Source organism: Mycothermus thermophilus (genome assembly GCF_041956435.1).
Source record: "Mycothermus thermophilus strain CBS 625.91 unplaced genomic scaffold VTJ04scaffold_8, whole genome shotgun sequence".
NCBI classification, from domain to species: domain Eukaryota; kingdom Fungi; phylum Ascomycota; class Sordariomycetes; order Sordariales; family Chaetomiaceae; genus Mycothermus; species Mycothermus thermophilus.
Window position 1 is genome coordinate 825,998 of NW_027191434.1, and position 26,037 is coordinate 852,034.

The window sequence follows — 26,037 nt, forward strand, 5'->3', positions numbered from 1 at the left end:
CGATAGGCGAATGTGCGTTCGATGGGTTTGGGGATAGCCTATCCAGAGTACCACACAGGTCTTCGCAGCCTTTTGATGTTCTGGTTTGTGATTTTTGACAGTCGGGGTGCTTGGGCGGGGTGCTTGGGCGGGGTGGTAGGAAAGTCGTCTGTGGCGGAGATAATGTGGTGCTTTGTAGCGCGCTGAGACGACATACATGCAAGGTGCTCTACTTGATGCCCACGTGAGGCTCCGCCAGAAATTCACGCAACTATGAATCCCAAAGCTATCACCGAGGTACCTCGTTGCCCGAGAGGACATATCTTCTATCCATATCACCTCCTACCTGTAGGTTTCATTGCTGGCCAGACCTCATAACAAGGCGAGAGGCGCTAATTAGGTACCTATGTAGTTTATCGTTGGCTGGCGTGGCACGTCACTAATCCCCACCTCATGCTATCCTCTTGGCTAATTATACCTTTTCTGTTTTCTATTTCATCCCTAAGGCTGGCCTGGCAGGCAAGGCTCTTGGCGGGCAAAGCCTTGCGATCTGACCATGAAGCTTGGTACCCGACGCTGAGAACTAACCTCTCACGGACATTTCCTAGATCCTAGTGTTACGATGCTTAGAGGTGTAATTAACATCCACCAGACTTTCATTTAAGCACTGACATCTCTGAGCCACATACCACAACCAATATTTTCCGGTCAACGTGCTGTTTGCATTAATACTTTGCTACTTTGATTTCGTCTAAACTAACATGGCTGAAGTTTATGGGATCATTGCTGGGGCGGTCAGCCTTACTGAGATCGCCGTCAAGGCGAGCGACAAACTGCTTACCTTGATCCATGAAACGGAGCATGCTCCAGAAGAGATCGTAGCACTGGAAGACGAGATGCACTACTTTCGAACAGTGCTTCATATGCTGCAGGGCGTGCGGGAGCAGGGCATGCAGAGGTTGCAAACAGTCGCAGCGATATCTGGGTCTGGAACACGACCAAATCCCAGTACCTAAATACCGGCATCAAATGCGACAGTGATAAGACCAGCATCGACCCCTAAAGATCATGTACACGCCCAGATTCTCATGGGGCTGAAGACCGAGGAGGACAATGCCAAGGCAGTGGTTGGCGAACTCGACAATACAATCCAGAACCTACGTCCGGAAAAGTCTGTCAAGAAGCGGGTGAAGTTCTACTTCAAGGCATCGGAAATTAAGGGCCTGCTACACCGGCTCGAAACGGTCCGCAAAAGGACTTGGGAGCTATCTACTGCCTATAACGCGTACGTATTATCACTTAACTCACTCCGATGGCCCAGGCCGCCTCGTCAAAGTCATACCAGCACTGAAAACAGCTCCCTGTCGACAAGTCTCTCCCTCGAAGTCTGTCAATGAAGAGTTGAACACGCACGGGAACTCGCCGCCATCACCCAATCGATCCAGAATAACGCCCATCAAATTGATCACATTCAAGATGTGGTCGACCGGTGTCGGGGAGAGATGTCGGCGCGTCTCGAAGAAATCCAGTTGTCTCTAACCAATGTAACAGAGTCAGAATGTTCCGAACAGCTCACTGTCATCTCAGAAATCCGTGACCTAAACGCCAACGTCAAAAAATGTCGAATCTGTTGGTCGAACTCGCTGGCAAGCCTCAGAATCGGGGGGACACTGGTCATTGGAACACTGGCAAGGGCCAGAGAAGCCTTGTTCCCGAGGATGGCTGCAGACGCCGAGTGAACCCATCGAGTCATAGTGGCGGTTATGGGGCGATGACTTGTCAACCCGGCTCTGCCCTTTCCATCCACTCTTTCCTCAACATCACCCTCGGTCGGGGAAGTTCATGTGGATATGGTCAAACCCCGACCAATCTACTCTGGCTTGTCTTCATCGGCGATGTTGAGGGTGTCCGGGAGATCTTGCGAAGGAACAGGGCAGCCGTCCTCGATATCGCTCTTGAAGATGGTCGATCCGCACTTCACATAGCAACATCTTGGCCACCCAACTGGAAGAAAGCATTGAGTCTTATCCAGTGCCTTATGGCGGCGGAAGCAGATCCAGATCTGGCTAATGACTACGACCAAACTCCCCGGCAAAGCATCGCTTCTATGTTCTTGCACCATGACATCCCACCAGACGTGCGGGCCGCCTTGGAACAACTCTTTCCTCCGCAAACATGGATTGAGAGCCTGGGGTTAACCTTCCTGCATGAAATCGTCCTTGGCTTCTCTCCAGCAAATCTTGAAAGCGTTCTCCAAAGCAGAGACCCAGCGGTCCAGGCTCAAATCAACCAGCGAGACGCATTGGGCATGACGCCGATAATGCATGCCTTGAAGAAGGGGAACCTGGATCATGTTAGGGCTCTCGTTGCTGCTGGCGCCGACGTTAATCTCGCGTCCCAGGACAGGATAACGCCAATGTACAGAGACACCTGGCCACAATTGGGCCTTTCCAACCCAGATGTCATCAACATGCTGCTGGGACATGGGCCGCGGGTAAACTCGACAGATCCAATGTGACAGGAATTGAGGTTTCTGAGGCTTATTTCTGCCAAGACCTCAAAACTCACTCGCCACCCCTCAGAGCCACTCTCTGCTGTGGACAGGACCGAGCCCTGTGCCCCTACTTCAGAACCCTGGCCAGATCTGGAGATGGGGACCCAGTCTTCGGCCCTGCCATTCGACCGCTGCGTGTATATAGATAGGCTCACTACCTCGCCCTGAGGGCTCAGTTCGGTTCCATAAGCACAAGCTCAATTCACTCGCTTCCTCCATTCCTGCCCTGCTCAATCGAGCAGTTACCCACTCTTACGTGCCACATCCAAAGAAGGGGGCAGACATACTTTACCAAGCTGCCGGGATGAACGAGAGACTTTTGCTGGAAAGGCTTCTGTCAGCTGGTGTAGACGTCCACTCCGTCACCAGATACGGCAACACGGCCATGCACAGTGCTGCTCTTAATAACACAAGCACTTCGATCAAAGTGCTCTATGACAATGAGGCTAATCTGAATGCTCTCAACAACTGGGGCGAACACCTCTGATGGACGCAATCAGCCGCAATGCGCATGAGGCACAGCGTACATTGCATGAATTGAACGCTGACGTCCTCATCCTGGACAAGGACGGCTTCAGTTTTCTCGATATCGCGGCCATCTACGGTGACGTTGATACCTACAACACACTCGCCAGCTTCCTCCTGGACCTCACAGCCTGGCAAGATGTATCATACAAAATCCACACCGCTCGAGAGAGGTTCGAAGATCAAAATGACTCGAACCATCAAGAGCTTCGGGATGCTTTTGAACATCTGCTGGGCTCGTTAAGAACCGGCTTAGACGACAACCGTGATGGGGATGAAGGGGAAGGTGGATCGTGGAACGAGTGCAACAACAATGACGGCGACGAGGAGGAGGCGTTCGTGGATGCGGTCGAGTATCTGTGACACTGGGTGAGGAAGAGAAATCGGGCCCAAGGAGTTCACGGTATGGGAAGATGGGCATATCTCAGCCAATTCTGGCCAAACGGAGCGAAGCAGCGATCAATGGTGAAGCGAGGTATTGAGTGTCCTGCACACGTATAACCACCATCAATGAGGCTGTGGTGGATGGCGGACAGTGTCAAAGTACCTGGGACTGACGCGTCATAGTCGCGGGAAGTCATGTCAGGGGCCATGGACCTTGGCTTGTGTTGCCCCTTTCCTCTAATGCCCACGTTGTGCTTTGCCATCTTCTGGCAAACACTATCCGCACAGACTTGCCTAACCCAGAGCATTTCAACATGGACTTATATCTACGATCATGCCGAAATGGCACCAAAAAAAGGGGGGGGGGGGGGGGGGAGGGGGGAGGGGAGGGGAGGGAGGGAGGATCTGAACTAGCTGGATCAAGGGAGTAGTCGTCATGCGGTGTGTACACGCGTACATAGTTCAATCATCGGGTAATAACGTGTTTTCTTCATGCCTCCTTCTGTGGACGACCACGGCGTCTGGTCATAGCAACAAGCACAAGCCCAGTGTTCACCGACTCACCGGATTCCGCATTCGGCTTGCAACTCGGAGAGCAAGGGGATTCGCTCGTCCCCGGTTTTCCACACTTTAACCGGAGTGACCTAGTAGGATAGGATGCTGCTGTTGGAAACAATGACGAAGAGTCTCGCTCGCTAAAACCCGTGCCCATGTTCCGTCACGGCCCAGCAAACACATGCGGCTCACTAAATACCGACATATGCAAATGCAAGGGCAGTGGAGAAGTCTGAGTCCACACATGAAGAGGCCTTTCCATCCGTTGGCCTTGGCGTTGCTAGTCCCTAGTGGCTGTTAGGCTGGCATTCAAACAGCAGTATCACATGGAAGTATACCGCACAACCATCGAAACGAATGTGCTCGACACGCTACCTCAAACCTTCCAAAGCAAACTGCATTTTCATTCGAATAAAAATCCTCATTTTTGAGCCTCTTGACAGATAGAAACAGCTAGTAGACCGTCACAGACAGTTTTGTTGTCAATTTCCCATCCATTCCATTCCCCGGATGAAAACCAAATGATACAGGCCGGACTTGACAGGGGAAAGTCATAGCAACATCGTACACTTCCTCAATAGATATGAAAGGTTCAGAAAATCCAAAAGGGGGCACCGAATCCTACCCAACAGGCTCAACCGGGTGAGAGATGAGAAAATCCTTGCTTGGTGGTATCAAACTCCCGAACTTCCACCTATCCCAAGGCCTGACCCGAGCAAGAAGAAAGAAATGTAAGAATAGATAAACAAACAAGCAGAGAAGCATAAAGTTGATGACGGCAAGCCCTTCAGCTTTGATCCATCGCCATCGGAGGGGACTCTCCCGACTCTTCACCCTGGCTATCCACCGCGGCGGCCAGGCCAGCAGCAGCAGCCACTCCCAATGCGGCGGTGCCACCAGCAGCCGCAGCTCCAACTCCAGAAGTGACACCTCCTCCGGCAGTGTTTCCTCCTCCCCCCCCTCCTCCTCCTCCTGCTACTCCTGCTGCTGTTGCTCCCGCACCTTGTCCAGCCGTTCCCGCAACCCCAATTCCAGCTGCTGTCGTTCCAGTCCCAGCCGCAACAGCAGACCCAATCCCCGGTCTCTTCCCTCCCGGCGCCAACCCGACACCCACACCTCCCAGCCCTAATCCAACCCTCCCCGCTTTCCCGCCCAACCCTGCCGCGGCAGCCGCAGCCGTAGCAGCCGCCAGCCTTGCCTCGTTCCTCTCCCTCCTCAGCCTCGCTTCCGTCTGCTTCAGCTTCACTCGTTCCTGACCCAGGAACTCGGCGTGCGAGCGCGCCTCGTCCCGTTCCACACGCAGCCGCTTCTCGATTTGCTTGGCCGCGTACAGTTCGTTTCGTGCTTCGCTTAGTTGCAGCCGGGCTTCGTCGCGTTCTTGGGCGGCCTGTCGGAGCTCGGATCGTAGCGTGGTGATGAGGCGGGTGAGTTCGTCCTGGCTCTCGGGGAGCGGGGAGGTGAGCAGGGGGTTGGTGGAGGGCGGGGCGGCGGAGGTGATGGGGACGGACGCGGTCAGGGCTCCAGCGGTGATTCCTGTCGTTGTGGTGGCGGTGGTGTCTGGGAGGGAGGCGATGTTTAGGGCCATGTTGTGCAGGGGGTGAGAGGGCGGACGGGTGGTGGGGATGGATGCTGCGGTTGGCGAGGTGATGATGGGAGAGGCAACGTTAGTGGTGGCCATGGCGGCCGCGTTCCAGCTCAATCCGGCCGCGGCCGTGTCGATGGTGAGGCCGCGCTGGCCCGGCCCGGGCTGGAAGCCGGGTGGCACGGAGCGCGGCAGGTGAGCCTGCGTCCGGAGCGAGGCATCGTCGAAACCAGCGGCCGCTGGACCCAGCGGGTCAGCTGGGGACAGATATCCCGGATGATGGATGGAGCCCTTTAGGGCGTGGTGGATAGCGGGAGGAAAGTTGGGCTCCGTAGCGGAGCTGACGACATGGAATTCCTCGGGCGACGGCGGCGAAGGGAACTGATCATGGCCCAGGAAAGGGTTGAAGTCGGTGCCGTCGTAGGCGAATGGGTCCTCGTAAAGGTTGACCATGGCGGGCGCGGGCGGCGCAGCGCACGCAGCGCTGCGAGGCGAGCGACTGCCGGTCTGGTGATGATGGAGGACGTCGGGGTTTCTTGCAGCAATGAACACCTAGACACTGTAGGTGCAATACCTAGTACTACCGTTGTCGCGGATGTGGAGCGGCTTGAATTTAGGCTGTTGGACTCCGAAGGGCAAACCACACTGCTGGGGCGTCTCCCCAAGGGGTCGGATGGACCAAGGAATGCCGTCAAGCTCCACTCGTGACGTCGGTTAATAATAGATGCCGCTGGCGAGAGACGATTTCACAATGGGATGCCCCAGGTTGATGGACTGTAAGGCGAGAGGTGGGTTGCGAACGAGCGTGGCCGAGTTGAAGTACGGCCACAATGGTGGGCAGAAGCGGATTTGGCCGGCTAAAGGCTAAATTTCACGATGGTAAGGGGGCCGCAGCACAGACAACCTCGCTGGGCTAGCTGCTCCGCTTCTCCGGATCAGGGGCTTAGGGCGAGAGACAGGGTGAAAATCGTCAACTCGAAGACCGGAGAAAGGTCCGCGGGGCAGCGTGCGCGTCTGATAGCTATACCTCTCGACAAGATGGAGCCCGGCCGACAGTCGTGGAAAAGGAAGAGGGCCATCATTGCGAAAGGCTAGGCCTTGGAGAATGGAGAGAGGAACCAAATTTGCTCATGTGATCTCGGGAGGTCTTCTCCGCAGAACTAGACTTGTCCTGTCGTCTCGACCTTTGTCGTCTGGTGGGTGCTTCCCCAGGATTCCTGCGCTGCAACATCTTGGCGCCGGTTGTTTGGCGGTACCGCAGCGGTCGGGATGTGGAGGCGAGTGGTCGGTCGGGGAGGATGGCCAAGGCATCAGATCCATGCCGAGGGGAACCGGTGAAGGGTGTCAACGGTCTGATGGGGTGGCATTGAGATCTGGGGGAGTTGACATCCGAAGAGAACCCGAGAGGAGGATGGTGAAAACAAAACCCCCAAGGAAACTCGAAGCACCAAACTTATGGACTTTTTCCCCTCGACCCGAAACGGATCAGCCGGCATGGACAACTCGGATGTTTCCGCGCGCAGCTTCTGGAACCCTTCCATGCAGCGCCTAACTCGATACAGAGTAGGATCGCTGGCTTCCGTGGCCCAAAAAAGGGATAGAATGCCGGGCAACGAGTCAAGTCGGTTCGCCGATGGCAAGGGATAGCCCCTCTCATTGTTTCCACCGAACAGCGACCGTTAAGGACGCCGCCTAGGATCGACGAGGGCGAGATGGATGTACGTTTGAGCCTGAACCTTTCTAAGGTTGGGTTTGTTTTGTAATAATGTTGGTTTTTTCTGCAACATGGAGGTTTCGAACCAACATTTCAGGGGTGCAGGCACCTCCGGACCGATTGTTGACCTGACATAGGCCACGTCTGGGAGTCACCATAGTATTAAATAATATTACCTTCCTGAATCATCGCCATTGTGGCTGCATGAGCCAGGCCTTCGCCGGAAGGTAGACATGAGCAAGAAAGACTCTCGACGGACATGTAAGCCAGGTTCTGTCCAGTATGTAACCCCTATCTTGAACACGGCCTGCCCTCTTCCATGCTGCAACGTTGATCATGACCCCTATTAGATGAATCCTCCCTCTCCCCCTCCCCCGTGTTGCTCTCGGGGGTCGAAACCTGGTCAACTCCCGTATTCTCTCAGGGATCGAAACTGGGACATCTCGCCTTTTCACCTTCCACATCCCTCCATTATCATCCTCCAGTTCTGCCGCCCATCGACTGTTTCTAATATCAGGCAACTTGGTGGCCAATTCTTTGACCTCCCCCATTGTACTCCGGCATTTGTCGAATTTCATTAACGAGCGCTATGACATCATCACCCTCGAGAAACGCCGCCATAGCGAGCAGACCCTCTGACTCCTCGCTCAAAATAGACCTCATGCGTGAGATGTAGAAGGCTACCCAGGCTGAGAGCGCTAGGACTACCGTCAGCAATGACACTACCACGTAGACAAACCACTCGACGGCAAACAATCGGGTCAGAGGCCGCCGCAGAATCGCGTCTGTGGCCGTGACAGGAGTAGCAAGCGGGGAAACCCGATGGTGGCCACTGCAATCGCGTATGTCGTGCCAAACACGCGCCGGATGGCATTGATCAGTGCTTCCGGAGCCAAGAAGTCCGTCGGGTGTTCGTTCTGGGCGAGTTCCAAAACAATGGTCCCAAACTCTGCTCTGCCATTCCTGTCCTACCTTAAAAACCATTGGACTCAGCATCATCCACTCGATGACTGCCGGCCCAGTGCCGAGGCGCTCCGGCTCTGACTCCAAGGGGGATATGTGAGTATAGTGGTGAACGGTAATGGTTTGGCCGGTCGGTGAGGAGACCTCCGGTTCGACTGAGACTTCGACCAAGCCAGTCGTTGTGCGGTATTCGGTAGCACACGAAATAACGGTGAGGCTGGCGAGCCAGACTGGGCTGTTTGGATCATGCTTGCCAGCAGTGAACACCATTCGCGAGTAGTACGCAGCACGCCCGCATCCTTGCTCATACGTAGCATGCATCACAGTAGCTGATTCATCCAGAATGTTCCAAGATTGATCCTTTGCTTGAAATTGCATCCCCGGTCTGTCCCCCGAACATTCACTATTTCCTGTGCATAGGTTGATTCCAACTCTATGGTGGTCTGGTTGGTGACGACCTCACAGGCGACGTATGCCGAGTAGGCGGTTGTGCTGGCAATAAGATTGTAGGGTTTGGCCACGGCGGTATTATTGTCTAGGCGGGTCGCGGGCTCATCAGCAAGATAAAACGGGAGAAATCCAAACTCGTCATCGGTCCATGGAATGCGGGCAGCACAGGAAAGGAGCCTGGATCTCGTATGGGCGAGTACGGGTCGCAGATCAGTCATGAAAGCCGATGAGTTGTATGCCGATGGGAAGTTGACGACCACGCCAGGGGTGTCATATGGGACGAGCCTGGCGGCGAACAGGCGAGCACCCAGGGGTGTGATCATGTACTGAAGGGCAAGGCCGGCTAGGCCGGTTACTCCTACCGTCCAATGGCGGAGACGAAATGCCCGAAACCATTGCCATAGTTCAGGGGTGCACCGATAGTCGAGGAGGATGGTGCGGGATGCTGGGGCACCTGATGGAGCATTGCCGTTGTCGATACTCGCATGTGTCCTCCACAACTCGACAAAGGGCTCTCGCTCTGCCACGGCGGCCGCGATGGCAGTCCACCACGTCGCGAACAGTTGGAAGATGACGGCGGGGAGTGCCGTCCAGAGGATACCAAGATCCACGGAAAAATTCCAAACCAAAATTGACACTTGGGTCGCATGCCATCACTGTCGCGTGTAGGGTCTATGTCCTGGTCTGGCACCGTTGCAAAACCGTGGTTGCGTGAGGCGATGACGGCCAGAACAATAATGACAATCGACAGACACAAGTCCAGTGCTGCAAAATGCAGCAACCATGGCCACTTGAGAACCCATGCTAGCCAGTCCTTTGGCGTCTTGTTGTTTTTGTGATTCATGGCTTCAGGGAAGGGAGCTGGTCGTGGTCAGAGCCCCCATCTGTTGCGAAGCCAGTCGTGCAATGAGTGTGTAGGAGGCAATACTTCCTACATGAATATCGGGGGACAAGAATGATAAGACATTCATCAACGCTCGGCCTAAGGCAACCAGATTGTGGTTCTCGATCGGAACTAGCTCGTGATCAATATATGATAGCTCCCACGCCACAGCCCACATTGCTGTCGTCCTGGCCAGTCAAATGCTCGCAGCCTGGTGTCTTTATTGAGGCTCTCATGCATGGCAAGGCAGCTGCTGACATGGTGTTCTGCTTGACATAACCTTTCAGCGGCAATTCCTCGAGCCCCTGAGTATTCGGAGATGGGAAAAAGATTTCTAACCTGCTGCAAATATGTACAGTACCTGAGTTATATATTAGGTTCGTCAACCCGGTAGAAAACAAGTTTTGGTCACAGTGAGACAGCAACGCCCAAGCCCACTTAGATGCTTATAAATATTGATACCACGACAAACATCAAGCAAACAATGAAGCCAACTCTCCTCCTTGCAAGCCTGGCGAGGGTAGTAGTAGTAGTAATCATACTCCGTTATGCCATTCTCAGGGCGCGCCGGTCCATCTATCTTCTCTACCTACAGGAAAACCGTGCCCCCGCCGAGGCCGGATAAAAACCCATAGTCCCCCCATTCGTTTCCTAGTTGAAGCCGGTTCCCAATACTCCGGAAAGAGGTGCCTCTCGGCCGGCAGCCTATTCTGGCTCCTTAGAACCCTCCCGCTCCAGCCGGACGGCCAGCCTGTATTGTGGGAGACGCCCTGAGTCCATAAGCCAGTCGGCCACCTTCCTCGCTAGCCTCCGCGCCCGGCCACTGGCGCGCTGCCTGGCGAGGGTAATCGCTTAAACAACCTCGACGGCTACCTTCACACCCGTCACAGCAACCGGGGGCTGCAATATGAAAGATGGTTTCACTATTGATGATCAACCTAATTGCAAACAGCTTCAAGCCATGCTCAAAGACTGCGCAAAAATAGAAGGTCCGGAAATTGTCCTGTGCTTCTGTACCCAGGATATGTTGAAGCCCACCAAAAGGCGAAGACTTGCAGGACGGCCGCGGGAAGTGCTGTCCACAGAATTGCGACTTCGATTGAGAACAACCTTGACCATGAAGAAGCCTTATCAACTCCGTCGCCAGTGGTCTGGTCCGTCATTGTCGCGAAACCGTTCTTTCGAGAGGAAATAGCCCCAAGGACAATTATGGTCGTAATCATAGAGATATTGACCAATGAAAAAGGCACGAGTGCCCAGTATTGAAGCACCGCAGCCCTTCAAGTCTTTGCCATGATGGTACGGTGGTAATCCTCACAGCAACTACCTCTTTGCGCAGATCAGATAGATCCAAATCGGGCGATGTTTTATACATACCAAAGTCCTTCACATCATGAGCCCCTTGGCGCCTCTAGCCCTGTTTCTTTCCCCTTCACTATCAATCATGGCTTGCTTGACATTCCCTTATCTTCCCTGAAGTAGTAAAAGAATGCGAGGGCGCTGCCACAACACCACCATCCCCATTCCGCCTGTCACGTTGGAAGGTCTGTCGGAAGCTGAAGTGCAAAAGATATGTGGCTGAAACTTTTCCAGGCAAGGCTCTGTCGATCTCCGGCGTTGTGGTGTAAAGCTTGAAGGAGGCCAGTTTATGTATTAGGACCAGAGTGTCGTCACTTCTTCCCTGTAAACCCTACGTCGCTCGATGTCAAGCCCATGGTTCGCTGATTTAGACCAGCGTCATCTGCCTGTTAGATAATTTACGAAATCGCCCACAAGAATCTGTTGGATTCAGACAATGAGACAATGAACTTGACCCTGGGTATAACCTTGGGCCCATACACCTAGCCAAGGAGATAGAGTATGTTGTGCCGCTCCGTACCACCACATTCTGCAAGCCACCTGCAACATTCACGATATGCTGAGAGGATTGGAGTCTATCATAGAGGCAGATCGAGTCATCAGACCGAAACTTGCATCTCCTGTAAGCTCAATTGAAAGTTGAGACCCGTTGGCTAGGCGTTTGCTTGAATGAGCCTTGTCCCCTTCCAAGCGGAAATCCGCCCTACACATAAGACGGGAGCCACGAAAATAATGGCGCGTCTCTCGAGTTCAGTGCACGTTTTGTATTTTGCCGCCAAGGTGAGACACAGACATTGTGACCAAGATAACGACTGCGGTTGTTCTGATTATCCTGGGGAGCCTGGCAACAGCCATGTCAGAGTCGACGTCCTCTCAGCTCATTGTGGGAGATCTATTTCACTTTCGCGACGGCCGCTCGTTCAGTTAGGTTGCCCCGAATTGCATTCTTGTCAACGAGATCGCCGCGGAGTGCAACGAAATCCCAACCCTGGACGACAGGATGGTTTGTCGATGCACACAGGAGGTGCTGAACGCCATCGTGTAGTAGGTTACCCTGACCTCCTTGCCCCCTATTATTTACCCGACAGCGCCTCTAATAGGTCGCAATCCACAGCTGCAAGGGCGAGTATCGCATTTGCTGGAGAGACTACGACGCAGACGCGGACCTGGACGCTCTGATCAGCGAGTGGGATTCGAGATGCGCTCCGTACGTGTCGACGATGTATCCGTCATCAGGCGTCACGACACCCACGCTGTCGTGGCTTTCTGGTATGCTTCGACGGTTCGGCGTGTAGGTCGGCATAATTATGATGCCTGTTTCATTGCCAGTGACATCAGGGGCTCATGCTGGGACCAAGCGGAGCGATCCTATGTCTCGTCAGCCAAGGACTGGATTGGCACCGGAGAGGTGTCAATCCTTAGCTCCTGCCTGTGCAATCCAGATCACTTCTATCACGCCTCTATGTGCTACATTGACCGAACCGCGTGCGACCCGAGGGATGTCGTCAACCCGACAGCGTTGCTGGAGCATACACTTTGTGGGCCAGATTGGGTGAGTCGCGTTTGCTTTGATAATCATTCCTGTCATTCGGAGCTATTATTTTTAGAGTGTGCGACGCTGATTGACTGTATCCTGTTCTAGCTGTTGTCAGCAACACCAACCGTAACCATAACGACAGCTCCATCACTCCAACTCACGACGGTCACCACATGGACTTTTGGTTTCACTCGGCCGGCTGAGGCTACGGCCACGCCCTCACCCGAATCCGGCGTAGGAAAGAGTAGTGCCATGCCACTGTGGGTTGGTCTGACCATGCTCGTGGGTGCAGAGGTCGTTGGACTCTAGTTTCCGTAGGTGCGGCGGATTACTTCGAGAAGATGAGAGGGAGGAGAGAGTTTGAGAAATTGGAAGTGAACTTGTGATGTTGGCATTGACGAGGATTTAACTTTGCGGTTGGCCACCGTTAATTATTAGGTACTCTGTATGGGGATGGAAAGAGAATATATCTCTACAAACAGCGGTACGAGGCAAGCATCAAGATACCTAGGGAATGAATATGTCATTATCTCTGCCAATAAAGTGACACCACAGCCCATAGACCATCAACTGTATTTCCGTTTTACCCTCCATACTCCTCCGTTGGCGAAGTCTATTTCCGCTCCCCAGCGACTGTCTGCAATACCGGGCTGTTTTGCAGCCAACTTCCTAACCTTGCCGGTGTACTCCGGTAATTGCCGCACATCTGGCACAAGATGCATGACGTCGCTTTCCTCTAGTATAGTGGCCAGAGCCAACAGGCCCTGTGGCTCCTCCGTGAGGATCGATCGTGTCCTCGCCACGTAGGCGGCAACCCATCCAGTCAGGATTAAAGCGACGGAAAGAAGTCCGACCAAGACCCAAGCCACCCAGTCAACCACAAACAGCCGAGTGACGGGTTGGCGTGCGATTCCGTCCGTAGCTGTGTCAGGAGTACTTAGGTCTTCGAAGCCGTGCAGTGCTACGGCGATTGCATAGGCACCACCAAAAGCACGACCTATCGCATTGATGAGAACCCCTGGCTCTATCTGGTTGTCTGGATTCTCTTTCTTCGCAAGCTGCATCACCAGCCCCGCGAACTGGGACATCTCGAAATCCGCCAAGGCATTGAACACGACGGGGGTGAGAATTTTATGTTCGAGAATCATTGCTCCCAAGTTCCGTGACTCCGTGCTGGTGTCGATCTCGTTTGCTGCCGTGAATTGGCGCACGGTCACATCAGCTCCAAATGCTGCTGATTTGCGTGGCACCACGGAGACCTCCAGCACACCAGTGAAGTCGCGGTAGGCAGTGGCGCAGGAGATGGCCTTGAAGTTGGCGAGATCGGTGGGGGTGTCGGGGTACCTGCCGGCAATGAAGACCATCCTGCTGAAGCGCGCTGTATGTGGACAGTCCTGCTGATCTTTTGTATGCAGAAACGGCCTCGGGCTCTCGCCAGGTGGCAGGCCTATAGTAAACCTCGTTTGAAACTCACAACCCCGGTCCGTCCCTTGTACATGCACTCTGTAAGTGCCATAGGAATCTGACGAAGTATCCTCAAATTCGATGATGCTCTGTTCCGTTACATCTTCGCAACTAACATACGCTCCATGTGCGGTCGTGTTTGCCCTGAGGTCGTATGCCCCTGGTCCGATGACGTCGTTACCAGAGAGAGGGAGCCCGTCCTTGGTGTAGACAGAAAATGGTCGAAAGGCAAAGTCGTCAGTCGTCCATCGCTCACCAGCCGCTCCGGCAACCAAAGTGGCCTGGACATTTTCAAGAATTGGGCGCCAGTCTTCGATGCTTGTGACTGCCGAAAAGTTGAAGGTGAACGGATAATCAACGCGGACCCTTGGGATATCGTAAGGCACCAAGCGGGTGGCACACAGTCGTGCTCCCAGAGGCGCGGCAATGAACTGCAGAGCCAGCGCCGTCAGCGCGGTCGCTCCCACAGTGGTATGACCCAAACGCAGGGCGCGAAGCCATCTCCATGCTGAAGGCGTGAAGGCATAATCAAGGAGTATAGTCTTGGAAGCGGGTGTACCGCATCGAATATTATTATCGTCCACGTTGGTCCGCCACAGCTCTACGAATGGCTGACGCAGAGCGAGAGCGGCGGCAATGGCCGCCCACCATGCAGCAAAAAGCTGGAGCACAGCTGCCGGAAGTGCTGTCCAGAGAATTCCGAGATCAAGGTTGAAACTCCAATACAGGATGGGCATGCTTAGGGTGTGGGAGGGGTTGTCGTCTTCAGGATCTCTGGTCTGATCTGGAACTGTTGCGAAGCCATTGTTTCTTGATCCCAAAATTGCTAGGACGATGATGATTGTAAGGAAACCGATGTCGAAGCAAGCGAAGTGTGCCAGCATGGGATACTTGAGCACCACTGCTCTCCATTCTTTCATCGCTGTGTTGCCGCGATGCATGGTCACAGAGGTGGATGAAGGAGAATGAAACAATGATGTCTTTCTTTCTCCGTGATGGGCCCAGACATTCCCAGAAAGACAGCTTTTGTATCATGAGAACGTTGGCCCTGCCGCTTACCATGTTGCTGTCCTGTTGACTCCATATAAACCTTGCGAACCAAATCAGCCCCGTCGACTTGCACAAGTCGGCGTGAGCCAGTGCGCCACCGCCCAATTCATACGAGCCACGAATGGTTTTGGCATCTCAATGCCGACACCATGCAGGTGTTGATGTCTAGCGTGCTCTAGGACTAGAAAGCGCTCAGGTTCCGTTGTTAGCCCCGGCCCAGCCGCGGCTGAGTCAGTTCTTCGGGACGTTCCTGGTGTCAGGCTGAAGGCAAGAGGTCATCCACAAAAAATGGATTCACCCCCTTCAGTTTCCATCAGGAAAGTCTGGTCACTGAAGCAAAGCACGACAACAGTATCGACATGCGGCCCATTATAGTTCTTCTCGGGATGCTTGTACCAAGCATTGCCCAGTCTCCAGGCAGCCGGACATTTACTGCTACAGCGCCTATTACAACATGCAATATTGATGATGGTGCAACTGAGGACGATCTCCCCAACTGCCAGCATCTGACTAACCTACTCAACGAATGCAACGCGAAGACAGGCCGCACTGACATCTTAAACTGCTTGTGCACACAGGAAATCATGAATGCATTTGTATTGTAAGAGTCATCCAACGGCCTTCGCTCTCACGGCAATTTGGCTTGATTTAACTCCGTTCCTGACCGTCTTCCAGTTGCAAAGGCGACAACCGCGTGTGCCTTCGCAGTTATAGATCTGACAGCGGCTATGACGAGATGATGGCCGTCTGGGATGAGGCTTGTCTGCCATTTCTGGCCACAGAGTATCCCTGGTCAACAGTGACTACCCCGGCACTCCCATCTCTCTCAGTTGTGGTGGACCCGGATGCCTGCAGGGAGGGGGCCAGCGCATGTCAATACCGCGACGAACGACTTACTTCGTGTAGTCGACTTCTGAGTACTGAGGTCATTGAGACCACCACAGTCGACGGGGAGATCGTTACCTTCACGCATTCAACCACGGTTTCTAACTACATGTCCGTCGCCTCCAGTTGTCTATGTGACCCGGTCCATCTTTACCAGGCGTCCGTTTGCTTTGTTGAGGCAACAAGCTGCAATCGGAGGCTACGACCAGACAATGGTCGACGGTGTTGGAATGCAGGCTTTGCGGGTCAGATTGGGTGAGTTGTGTTCCGGAGCCGTGTTGTGCATCACACAGCCTAGGTACTAACCAACCTGGGCGACATACAGGTTAATTCACCACAGACCACCCGCGTGGCGAACACGGTATCAACCACCAAAACTCCAATCTCAACAACGTGGGTCTATAGCTTTCCAGGGTCTGAGCTCGTCAAGCCTACTATCGAGTCGACGGCCGGGAAAAAGGAGCCTATCCTGTGGCTGAATGGTCTTCTCATTGTGCTCGCTGTAGTCATAGGACTATAGGTCAAAGTCTATGCGGGACAATTAGACGCTTGGGAGAAGCCGCGTTGTATCAGACCAAGAGGAAAATATGACACTATTACGGATAGGTCAGGTTGACTTAGTAACACACTTAACAAAGATGCAGAAGGTTCCATCTCTCCTGGGGCTTGGCGCAGGCCTGACCAGTCCGAACTGTGGCTGGGCATTGCACCGTTCAACCTCATCACCTCCTCCGTAGCCCTCTTGTGAACCAGCACAATCCCTCATCGAAACCATCTTCCTCGATTTTTGTTTCACCATGTCCAACCTCAACCTCCCACCCGAGGCCCTAACCCACCTCCTCCAGCTCACCCTCCAAGACCGCGTCACCGGCGCCCTCATCGGCTCCGCCCTAGGCGACACCATCGGTCTCTACACCGAATTCCTCTCCTCCTCCGTCGCCGCCAAAGCCTACCCCTCCCGGCGCTTCACCCTCACCGGCCCCACCGGCCCAACCCCCTTCCATCTTGACTTCCACCGCGCCCCCAAAGACCCAGGGCACTGGACCGACGACACAGACCATGCACTACTCATCCTCCTCGCCTTCCTCCACGGGGCAGATACCAGGAAACCAACGCCCCCGAAACTGCCGAGTCAGCACGACTTAGCGACCCGTTTGAGGATTTGGGCGCGCCAGGGCTTTCCGCCGTTGCAGACCATGCCCCTCGGCCTTGGCAGGCTGGTTGGCAGCGTTTTGTCCAGCAGCAATTTCATCTCCGACCCGGAAGGCAGGGCAAGAGAAGCGTGGGAGCGGACGGGGAGGCATGCGGCGCCGAATGGGAGTTTGATGAGGACGCATGTGTTGGGTCTTATTTGCGCTTTTGGCGGGGATGGGCCTGAGGATGGGGGGGAAGGTGATGGGCTGAGCAAGGCAGAGAGGGAAATGTTTTCTGCTGCAGCGAGTTTGTCGAGGGTGACACATGTTGATCCCAGGTGTGTTTTGTCATGTGTCATTGGCACGACGTTGGTGCGAGGTGTCGTTCGTGGTGAGGTGAGGAGTGAGGAGGATATCGACGCTGTGATATCCCGCTCGCTCCTGTGGTTTCGAACAGAAGGGAAGGTTGAAGCGGACGGCGATGTCGATGAGGCGGAGCTATGGCGGCATGTCAAACCGCAAAACGGCCTGAATGATTTGGGGCTGGATGATACAACGGCGATGGGTTATGTGTACAAAACCCTCGGAGCGGGGGTGATGATACTAAGGATGGCTTTGAGGAGAGAGAAGAAACCGGGGAGCGGGCTTTGGGACAAGTCAAAGGCGTTTGAGGAGTTGATCACAGATCTGGTTATGAGAGGCGGAGATGCGGATACAAATGCTTGTTTTGCAGGCGCGTTGTTAGGGGCCCATTTGGGATATGGAGCGCTCCCGGATCATTGGAAGCATGGGCTCAAGCACGAAGTCTGGTTGCTTAGCATAGCCCAGGGGTTGTGTCGGGTGCTTGGGGTCATGGATGGGGAGTATATCGGAACCGACAATATTGATACGGATCCATATGCCGGGCGAGAGCCGGTGAGCGAGGAGGAAATGGAGAGACGTTGGATGGTTCTTCAGGGAGACGTTGCCTCGAAAATGCAAAAATCCGCAAATGGAACGGAGGGTCAGGATAAGGAGTCGAAGGCAGGTTCTTCTTGGTCATTGCCGTGGAAGTCCAAAGGGAAGCGCGACGGGAAATGAGCATTTAAGTTTGAGGGAGACTATTGAACCTCTGTATGCCTCATGACACGGCCAAACCCACTTCCACCTCCTCACCCTCCTCTTCTTCCGCCTTCGCGTCCACCTCTTGCTCCTCCCCCTTGGTCGACGGGTTCTCCAACCTACGAATGACTCTCGCCGGATTGCCCGCGACAACGACATAATCTTCCACATCCTTGGTCACGACGCTTCCCGCTCCAACCGTCACGCCGCGCCCGATGGTGACACCCGGCAGGACGACCACGTTTCCGCCAATCCAGCAGTCTTCTCCGATCGTAATGGGCTTTCCATACTCAGGCCCTAGCACTCCGCAACGCACAGCCGGGTCCAGGGGGTGCGTCGCTGCGTAAAAGCTGCAGTTGGGCCCGATGAGAGTCCGCGCGCCGATGGTAATGAGGCAGGTGTCGAGGAAGGTGCAGTTGGAGTTGATGTAAACTCCGGGGCCGAATCTGTTTATGTGCGCATTAATACGTCACGAGGTTCCCTCGAGGGGAGGTGACATGGAGTGAGGAACTCCATGACTGTATCACAGACACTTACTTGCAGTTAAACCCGTAGTCGAACTTGATGGGGCCGTCGTTCCACGGATATTTCCTCAGGGCTTCTCCTTCGTGAGGGCTACCCGGCGGCGGGAGTGGCGTCTCATCTCGGACGATCCTGTGCGACGGTGAGCTCGACTCCGGTGAGGCAATCCATTAGAAAGTCCGGAATACATACTCCTTCCACAACTCCACCAGCCGTCGCCGCGACTCGCCCTTCGCATTCGCCTCATTGTAAGCCTGGCATGCCACCTTGCAGCGCCGCCGGTCTTCTGTGAGGTCCGACGTGAAAGCATAGTAAAGCTCGCCCGCGAGCATGCGACGCCGGTTTTCGGACAGGCCAATTTCCTTGAGATCCATGGCAGTTCCCTTGATCAAAACTGAGTTCTCCGATTCCACCACGTGGGCTTTTCCACAGAGAGCGTCCTGACGCTGCAGTTATTGAGGGGCTGTGTTCTCGGAGCGGGGCCAACCTCCGCACGTTGTTGAAGTAGTTGCTAAAATAAACTGCCCGACGCCTAGGTCCGCACGGCGGCTCCAACAAGTCTAGTCCGATCTCAGTGGGTCAAGGCAACATAAGCCGAATCACCGTTCTCACGCCTTCATGAAACAATATCTGTCTTAGGACGTAATGGTCTGTAGTTGTCGCGTGGAGTTGCCACTGACGGCTTGGCGCACAGCCAGGGGCTGAGGAGGAGACGGTTCAAACTTAGCTCGTCAGGAGTGGCAACAACGGGCGTTGGACGATCAGACGTTCAGAGGACAAAGGCCAACAGACAAAACAAAGTCCAAAGAGCTTCTTACGAGACAGAAAGTCCAAAAAATCAGGTGCAAAATAAAGTGAAGTTCAACAAAATATTACTCCGGATACGAAAACAATATCCAACTGCCCCCACGCGGGATTGAACCGCGGACCTCAGCATTAACCAGCTGTTACCAGTACGAGTGCTGCGCTCTACCACTGAGCTATAAGGGCTGTTTTGATTTGTTGAAAGTTGGGCTTGGTTCCATTGCAGAAGAGTTGTGGAACAGCGGCCCTAGGGCTTGTCTGGGCATGGGTGGGTTGAAGAAATGTCGAAGAAATTGATGAAAACAACCGTATTATCATTCCAAATATAGGTTTCTTCCAGGATATAAAGCGTTTGAGCAACCTTGTTTGGGAAGAATCAAGACTCCGAAGGGGTAGTTTGGTCGTGGTCAACCAGCCGCCGATCGTCCCGGGGTCGATGTCACCACAGTATCTGGCACCCGCCCTAACCCTCAAAGCTCACCGTGTGCAAGTCGAACAGCCCGGAATTACCGACGCAACCCCTCCATCCCCTGAGAGGTCTGGCACCAGGACTAGGACCTCAACAGGGTTGTCAAACTTGAGTATATAGACAAAATGTACCTGATCTCACCGTTAACGCCGTGCGGAGTCGATGCAATGGTCTCGCCTTCCTCCTAGTCAAGCTGCCTCGAGTCTGGCCTTTTCTCTGTTGTTTTTCGTGTCTTTGTGTATGGAGTACAGGGAGCAGATTGTTGGATCAGGGGATAATGGGAGTCGGGGTCGGCGTCAAGGAGACACAAAGATATGACAAAGGCACTTACGGCATGGAAGGGATCCCTCTAAGGTTATATTCGGTTCTTGTTCATACTTCCTGCCAGCACAAGCATGACGAGGGTGGTTTACCTTAGACGTACAATGAGTTGTGGTGGCTGTCACCCATCAAAGAACTTACCAGTCTTCCAATGTGGAGATGTGTCTCGGAGCGTCTTAGTCCGCGATGGAGTCTAACAACTCTCGCCAATCTCACCTCGGACGGATAGCTCAGTGGTAGAGCAACCGGCTGCAGTCCGGTAGGTCCCGCGTTCAAATCGCGGTTCGTCCTTGCCCGTCTCTCTTTTGGTTCAGTGCGTTGAGAAGAATATGCAAAACATTTGGCGTTGCTTTTTGCGCTGAGAAGGTTGAACAAGTGTCAAAGAACGTGAGCAGCGAAGGTTTGTTCACTTTTTGCCCCTGGCGAAGAAACTCATTTTTCAACCCCTGAATGGTGTGAGCCCAGAAATAGAAACTGGCTTTGTTACAATTCTAACTCTGTGTGTGCCTATTTCTTACGGAGTATCAAGGGCCAAATGAAAACTGAAGCACACGCCATAATCCATAGTAAAATGCTCTTCACCGAATAGAATAACGATAGTTGTTTCGTCTAAGAGCTGATGCGATGACTCGGTCCATTACAGAGGATCAAGGGGTGCCAAGTATTACAACAATTAATCGATGCTTTCAGAAAACTTTGGCAAGAGTGCCAACTTCTGCTCTTAATGTCAACCATCATGACCAGGCCTTCCCTTTTAGGATGCGTGTTGTGATGGCATCATAGTCGGCTGCATTGGGGTCCCGGCACTGGTCTGGTGTGGAGTTGTATCCGAAATGGCTTCGAGATGTTGTGGCATTGCCCTTGAGATTTCTCTGAAGTGTATGTTGTCTGTTTGGAGACACAACCTGATCGAATCTTACATCTTGAACAACTCAACTGGGCAACACCGGCATCGAGGAAGTCTTACCTACTCGGTCCCCAATACTGTTATTCTGTGTGACAAGGAGAGTTCAATTAGTGTTGGAATGGTGTTAATAGAAGAAAATATCCCGTGTTCTTCTCTTATTGGAATTGACGTTAATTACTGGATTGTTTTGGCATCGACGATGTTTGCATCAGGAATCGTTCAGCCAATGCTGAGCTATCAAGGACGGCTGGAGTGTCAGACACTAAGCAGAAGGCTTGTCAGAGCGTGATGGTGCCCCATGTTCCTTCCTCTTCCCCAAGGCGCCAATGACATCTCAGTCCGAGGGGGACACGAACCTGATATGCGGCTTCCCTGACCGGACGGATCAAGACATCCTCGCGAGGTTTCATATACTGAAGGAAGGAGAACATCATGAACTCCACATGGACCCGCTGTTATAACGTGCAGGCCTTATGAGTTCTTGCCTTGTCATGTCTGGTCAGGCCATCAACAGCAGGCCACGATGGCAGGCTGCACCCGAGATGCGCATGGCTCCCAATGATCGGACACATCACCCAGTCTGGGCACGCCCACCTGCATCCATTCACCAACCTGGAACCTGATATCCTCCATGTCCACCCCGCACTCCTGGCACGTCCTTGCCAATCTGGAGAAGAGGACATGGACATGACCCCAGCTCGTTTGCACACTGCCTTTCACTGAGCCTCCAGTACCTGGGACCTTATCGTCACCTCACACGCATCAGGGTCATATCTTCCACAGAACACGCATGGGCACCCAGCCCTTAATAGGGCCCGCGTGCAAGAGAAGGAGGAGATACACTCCCCCGACATCACCACTGTTGCACCGGAATTGAAGACACAGATATGACAAAAATCAAGAGGCAAGCGTGCCAACTGCTGTGTCCGCATTGTCAAGTCTAACAAGTCTACCACCTGCTCGCACAACCTGGGTATCATCCTCCCGCTCCCTTCCAACATTCCCCTCCAATGTCCCTGAACGATTCATGCTGCTGCTCTCACCAACTCCTGTCCATTCCCATCAATCAACAACCAACTTCCTCAACATCCGTCCCTTCCCCTTCCGCATCCATCATCTCCCTACTCGCCCCCTCGGCACCATTCCTGCTCTCCTCCGAATCACTCATCGATGCAGTCCCCCGCCCCCTCGCCCTGCCCTTCCCCTTCCCTTCCCCATTCTTCTTGCGCATCAAGTGATGCCGCGACAGGGGCAACCTCTGCCTCTCGCATGTAACGGGCGCCGCCATGCCCAGTATTTGCATCCGGGTGCTGCTGCTGGCGGGGCTGGCGGACTGGACGGCGATGGTTGACATGTCGTCCTCCTCTTCCGTTTCTGTCGATGTTGTCGTTGTCACTTCCATGGAAATGGGGAGAGTGCTGAAGCAAGGGGATGGTAGAGGCGGGAGAGGCGAAATGATCACAGGCGGTGTTTGCAGTGTTGTTGATGGGTTGTATGCTGTTAATGATGAGGATGCCGGGGAGGTGATGTTGATGTGAAGGGGGTGAGAGACTCCGCGGCGGAGGTTGAGGGCGCGTTGGACCATTTTGCCGCGGTATTGATGTGTGAGGGTTGTAACTTCGGTGGATTGGGTGTTGCCAGTTGTCATGCCAGTGTTGACGGTGGGTGGTTGTGATGTGATCAGTGGAGATGCAAGGCGGGCTTGGTGATGACACCTCGGGTTGTCGACTTGAGATTCGGCCGAGCTCCCTGAAGGCTGGGAGATGGAAACCAAATGTTGATGATGAGAATGAGTTGATGCTCTCGTTACTGTGAAGTGGTCACAAATATAGTCCACGTTGATGGCTCTCTAGAAATGCGGTGGCCGGATGTCGTTGAGTGTCTTGAAGGAAGAGATTGAAACACCAAATCTGGGATATCATAACGCTCCTCCAGCAGCCTTCAAGTATTCTCTACAATCCAGATCTCCCCGCAAATGACTAACCAAGAGAATCCACTTCCCAACCGTCGGGTGCCCCTCAATTTAATAACTGCCCGATAGAAAACACGGTTGGTGGCCCACTCTTCCAGCTCGGCCACCGAAGAAACTGTTCCAGAAGACATGTGAGATGGATGTGGATGCGCCAGACAGATCTAGGCGCGATTTCGACCCCTGGCATGGCCAGGCCGCGGGCCGCGAGCTGAGGCAAATGTCTCTCGCCCCCTCGCCCTTTTGTCATCTGTGTCCGTCAGCAACGTCGGTAATTGACATCGGCTATACAGTCGGTCGGACTCCGGCGTGGGTGGTTGATGACGCTGGCCTCTTATGGGGTCCAGGTCAGCTTGATAAGTGGGGCTGCATCAGCGTTCCGAATCTCCGGGGTTGCCGGGCCTGGCAAGGGTCGCCTGGGCTCCGAAAAAGTGGGGTTCTCGGCACATCTGAGACGGCCCCACATCGGCAGTTCCGTTCCGGTACACCGAACAGAACTCTGCTCGAGCCAAACAGTTCGGGAGCAGGTGGCAAGATGGAATTGGGGCAGGCTTCGGTCGGGCACGGAAATTGATCCAGCTTCGAGATACCTATTCTTGCTGAACCATTGTTTCAAGTCAACACTGAAGACGAGCATAGACCGAAAACAACCTGGGACGCATTGCTTGGCCGTTATGGACGTCATCTCAGACGCATGAACTCCGTCCGGCCAAATGCGAATTGAATTATTGTTGGAGACCTAAACAGACCCCCGTAGGATTCATTACCGGTTTCAGGACCAGGTGGTCCTGGTCGGGTGCCGTACTGTCAGTTGTTGAAGATTGGCGGACTTGATGCATAATCAAGGATCGCATGGCATTGTCTCTCTCAAAGTAATAACGACGCATAGAGCTGATGAATGAACCCTCAGGGGTTCTTTACACAAATTCTATCATGGCATTGATACCAGGTACTTGCAGTGCATGAGGCTTAACACTTGTCATCGAGGTCTAACTGACTGCCAAGACATAACCGCCATCACCAGGCCGAAGACAGACCCAGTGGTCATCCAAGCCCGGAAAACCCAACCATCTATTGCCCCAGAGATGAGATCATGCCCAGTCATATCCTGTTGTACAATTACATGCCGCTGAAACCCCAGATGTTGTACACTTGTGACGTAGCCAGTCTCCTCAAACTAAAACTAACCCTTTCTTCCTCTCATTGATATGAGTGTGCGACGTTTTCAGCCAATGGTTCACCCTCGGTAGAAGAGTAAACTCAAACTCGGGCAAACTAGCCAATTCTTTCACAAACGGCCCGTGTTTGCCCTGATCCGCCTCTTCAAAGAAGGCCCCAATCTCCTTGACGAGGTTCAGCGTGCCTTGATCACAGTACAATCCCGCGGAGCGCATCTCCTCAAGCAAATCAAACACGGCTGCCGGATCCCCATAGCGAGTCCACATAATCCTCGCTAGCTCGTTGTAAAACGGCGTGGTCACCCCAAGCACGTAACTGGCCGCTCCGAGTTCCTTGACGCGTGGGAGGATTTGCAGGGCCAGAGGCGAGGTGCGCGCGAAATGCGTGTCGAAAAGCTTGAGGGCCTCTAGAAGATAGGCCGGGTATAGTGGGCCATACTGGTCCAGCGGGAGCTTCCCATGCTCATCACCAGGCGAACCGTCAATGCCGAGCTTCCATACCAAAGGAAAGACCTCTTCTTCCAAAACCTCCCAAAGCTCGAAGTCAGTGCGCGCGGCTTCCATTTTGCTCTGGACCCGGACGCGTTCTTCCCGGCGGACGACGTCGTGAAGCATGGCGTCGGTATCGGATGGGACGGGACGCTCGCGGAGAAGCTCGTCGGAGTCGGTAGGGTTGTAGTAAGAGGGTGGTTGGCCGAGTGGTCTTGACTCTGACAGCTCGGCAGGTTCAGACTGATCATATGTCTTTGTATCGGATGGTTGTGGTCCATGGATGATGCCCAGGGCTGCTTGGGCGGCGCGGCGAAGGGACGGAGGAAATCGTTTGAGTGCATACTCCCACTCTGAGGGAGATACCTTGGGCAGCCTGGCCGCCAACTCTGCCTGCTTAACTCGCCTAGGACGCTTGTCGGCTATGTCCTGGATGACAAAGTTGAAGGTGCTTTGCACGATCTCTTTGGAGGGTTCCTTGGTCCTGATGCCGAACATTTCTACAGTTGGCGCGGCTGGGGAATGCTTTTCGCCCGGCTTCTCTGCGGCCTGCTCTGATGGCAATGCAGAATCCAGCTTCAGCCCACGCTTTTTCGCGATCTCTTCGAAAATCTCGTTGAAGATGTCTTGTTCGGCAGGGGTAATGGTCGAAGGTATCCCAGATTCGGTTTCGGCATCTTCTTGGCCATAGCCCTCTGGCAGTTCGAAGGGGATGTACGTATTGTCCGAGCGGCGTGGTTTTATTGACGGACTTCGACCGCGCCCTGGGGTCGTTGAGTGAAGGAGGGCACGGAATGCCGGAGTCGAGACGCCACTTCGGGCCAGCCGTTGCAGCGTCCGGGTTTGATAGAGGAAGGGAAGCAGCGTCGACATGGCGGGAAGCCGGGGACACGTGTGTGTCCGTCTTCCTTGTGTTTACGTGGTGAGATGGAGGTTGGCTCTGGGTTGTTGAAGACGGCAGGCCAAAAATTTCCAGAAACCTCATGGTATCGATAAGCTCTGACTGACCCCACATGAGGCGGCGGGGGTCCATGGAACCCAGCCTTACGTAACATTACCACTGGCGTTGCAGCGTCACGTTCAGCCTGTTCCCCGTGATCGCGCGCCCCAGGACTGCCGAGACGCGCTTCGCTCAAATTGGGATTCTCGCATCGCGTTTCCCGCGTCTCATCGCGCACACCCTATCTGCTTCGCTATACGGAGTATCCAGGGCAGAACCCGAGCCTGGAGACACAATCAGGCTTGTCAGAATTTTGTCTT

At 53.9% G+C, this 26,037-nt stretch overlaps 9 protein-coding genes and 2 non-coding genes across 11 annotated transcripts; 4 read left to right on the top strand and 7 right to left on the bottom strand.

Moving 5' to 3' along the window:
- Positions 1-740: 740 nt before the first annotated feature.
- Positions 741-3,020, top strand: VTJ04DRAFT_10793 (uncharacterized protein; the record flags this gene model as incomplete). Its single annotated transcript, XM_069358570.1, has 4 exons — positions 741-947; positions 1,062-1,264; positions 2,077-2,397; positions 2,903-3,020. The coding sequence occupies 4 exons, from the start codon at positions 741-743 to the stop codon at positions 3,018-3,020; spliced, it is 849 nt and encodes a 282-aa protein (XP_069214121.1).
- Positions 3,021-4,784: 1,764 nt separating this feature from the next.
- VTJ04DRAFT_10794 (uncharacterized protein) lies at positions 4,785-6,032 on the bottom strand (the record flags this gene model as incomplete). Its single annotated transcript, XM_069358571.1, has 1 exon — positions 4,785-6,032. One exon carries the CDS (start codon positions 6,030-6,032, stop codon positions 4,785-4,787), a length of 1,248 nt encoding a protein of 415 aa, XP_069214122.1.
- A 2,022-nt stretch (positions 6,033-8,054) lies between these two features.
- VTJ04DRAFT_10795 (uncharacterized protein) lies at positions 8,055-9,029 on the bottom strand (the record flags this gene model as incomplete). Its single annotated transcript, XM_069358572.1, has 3 exons — positions 8,055-8,210; positions 8,266-8,585; positions 8,720-9,029. 3 exons carry the CDS (start codon positions 9,027-9,029, stop codon positions 8,055-8,057), a joined length of 786 nt encoding a protein of 261 aa, XP_069214123.1.
- A 2,919-nt stretch (positions 9,030-11,948) lies between these two features.
- On the top strand, positions 11,949-12,243 carry VTJ04DRAFT_10796 (uncharacterized protein; the record flags this gene model as incomplete). The annotated part of the gene is made up of 2 exons (XM_069358573.1): positions 11,949-11,992; positions 12,063-12,243. 2 exons carry the CDS (start codon positions 11,949-11,951, stop codon positions 12,241-12,243), a joined length of 225 nt encoding a protein of 74 aa, XP_069214124.1.
- An 808-nt stretch (positions 12,244-13,051) lies between these two features.
- Positions 13,052-14,890, bottom strand: VTJ04DRAFT_10797 (uncharacterized protein; the record flags this gene model as incomplete). Its single annotated transcript, XM_069358574.1, has 2 exons — positions 13,052-13,850; positions 14,070-14,890. The coding sequence occupies 2 exons, from the start codon at positions 14,888-14,890 to the stop codon at positions 13,052-13,054; spliced, it is 1,620 nt and encodes a 539-aa protein (XP_069214125.1).
- A 1,791-nt stretch (positions 14,891-16,681) lies between these two features.
- Positions 16,682-17,549, top strand: VTJ04DRAFT_10798 (uncharacterized protein; the record flags this gene model as incomplete). The annotated part of the gene is made up of 2 exons (XM_069358575.1): positions 16,682-17,413; positions 17,475-17,549. The coding sequence occupies 2 exons, from the start codon at positions 16,682-16,684 to the stop codon at positions 17,547-17,549; spliced, it is 807 nt and encodes a 268-aa protein (XP_069214126.1).
- A 588-nt stretch (positions 17,550-18,137) lies between these two features.
- On the bottom strand, positions 18,138-19,014 carry VTJ04DRAFT_10799 (uncharacterized protein; the record flags this gene model as incomplete). The annotated part of the gene is made up of 3 exons (XM_069358576.1): positions 18,138-18,564; positions 18,656-18,772; positions 18,833-19,014. The coding sequence occupies 3 exons, from the start codon at positions 19,012-19,014 to the stop codon at positions 18,138-18,140; spliced, it is 726 nt and encodes a 241-aa protein (XP_069214127.1).
- A 527-nt stretch (positions 19,015-19,541) lies between these two features.
- Positions 19,542-19,630, bottom strand: VTJ04DRAFT_t159. Its single transcript has one exon. It is a non-coding gene; the product is annotated as a tRNA-Thr (tRNA).
- An 823-nt stretch (positions 19,631-20,453) lies between these two features.
- On the top strand, positions 20,454-20,525 carry VTJ04DRAFT_t154. Its single transcript has one exon. It is a non-coding gene; the product is annotated as a tRNA-Cys (tRNA).
- Positions 20,526-22,207: 1,682 nt separating this feature from the next.
- Positions 22,208-22,726, bottom strand: VTJ04DRAFT_10800 (uncharacterized protein; the record flags this gene model as incomplete). Its single annotated transcript, XM_069358579.1, has 1 exon — positions 22,208-22,726. One exon carries the CDS (start codon positions 22,724-22,726, stop codon positions 22,208-22,210), a length of 519 nt encoding a protein of 172 aa, XP_069214128.1.
- A 1,556-nt stretch (positions 22,727-24,282) lies between these two features.
- VTJ04DRAFT_10801 (uncharacterized protein) lies at positions 24,283-25,650 on the bottom strand (the record flags this gene model as incomplete). Its single annotated transcript, XM_069358580.1, has 1 exon — positions 24,283-25,650. One exon carries the CDS (start codon positions 25,648-25,650, stop codon positions 24,283-24,285), a length of 1,368 nt encoding a protein of 455 aa, XP_069214129.1.
- Positions 25,651-26,037: the final 387 nt, after the last annotated feature.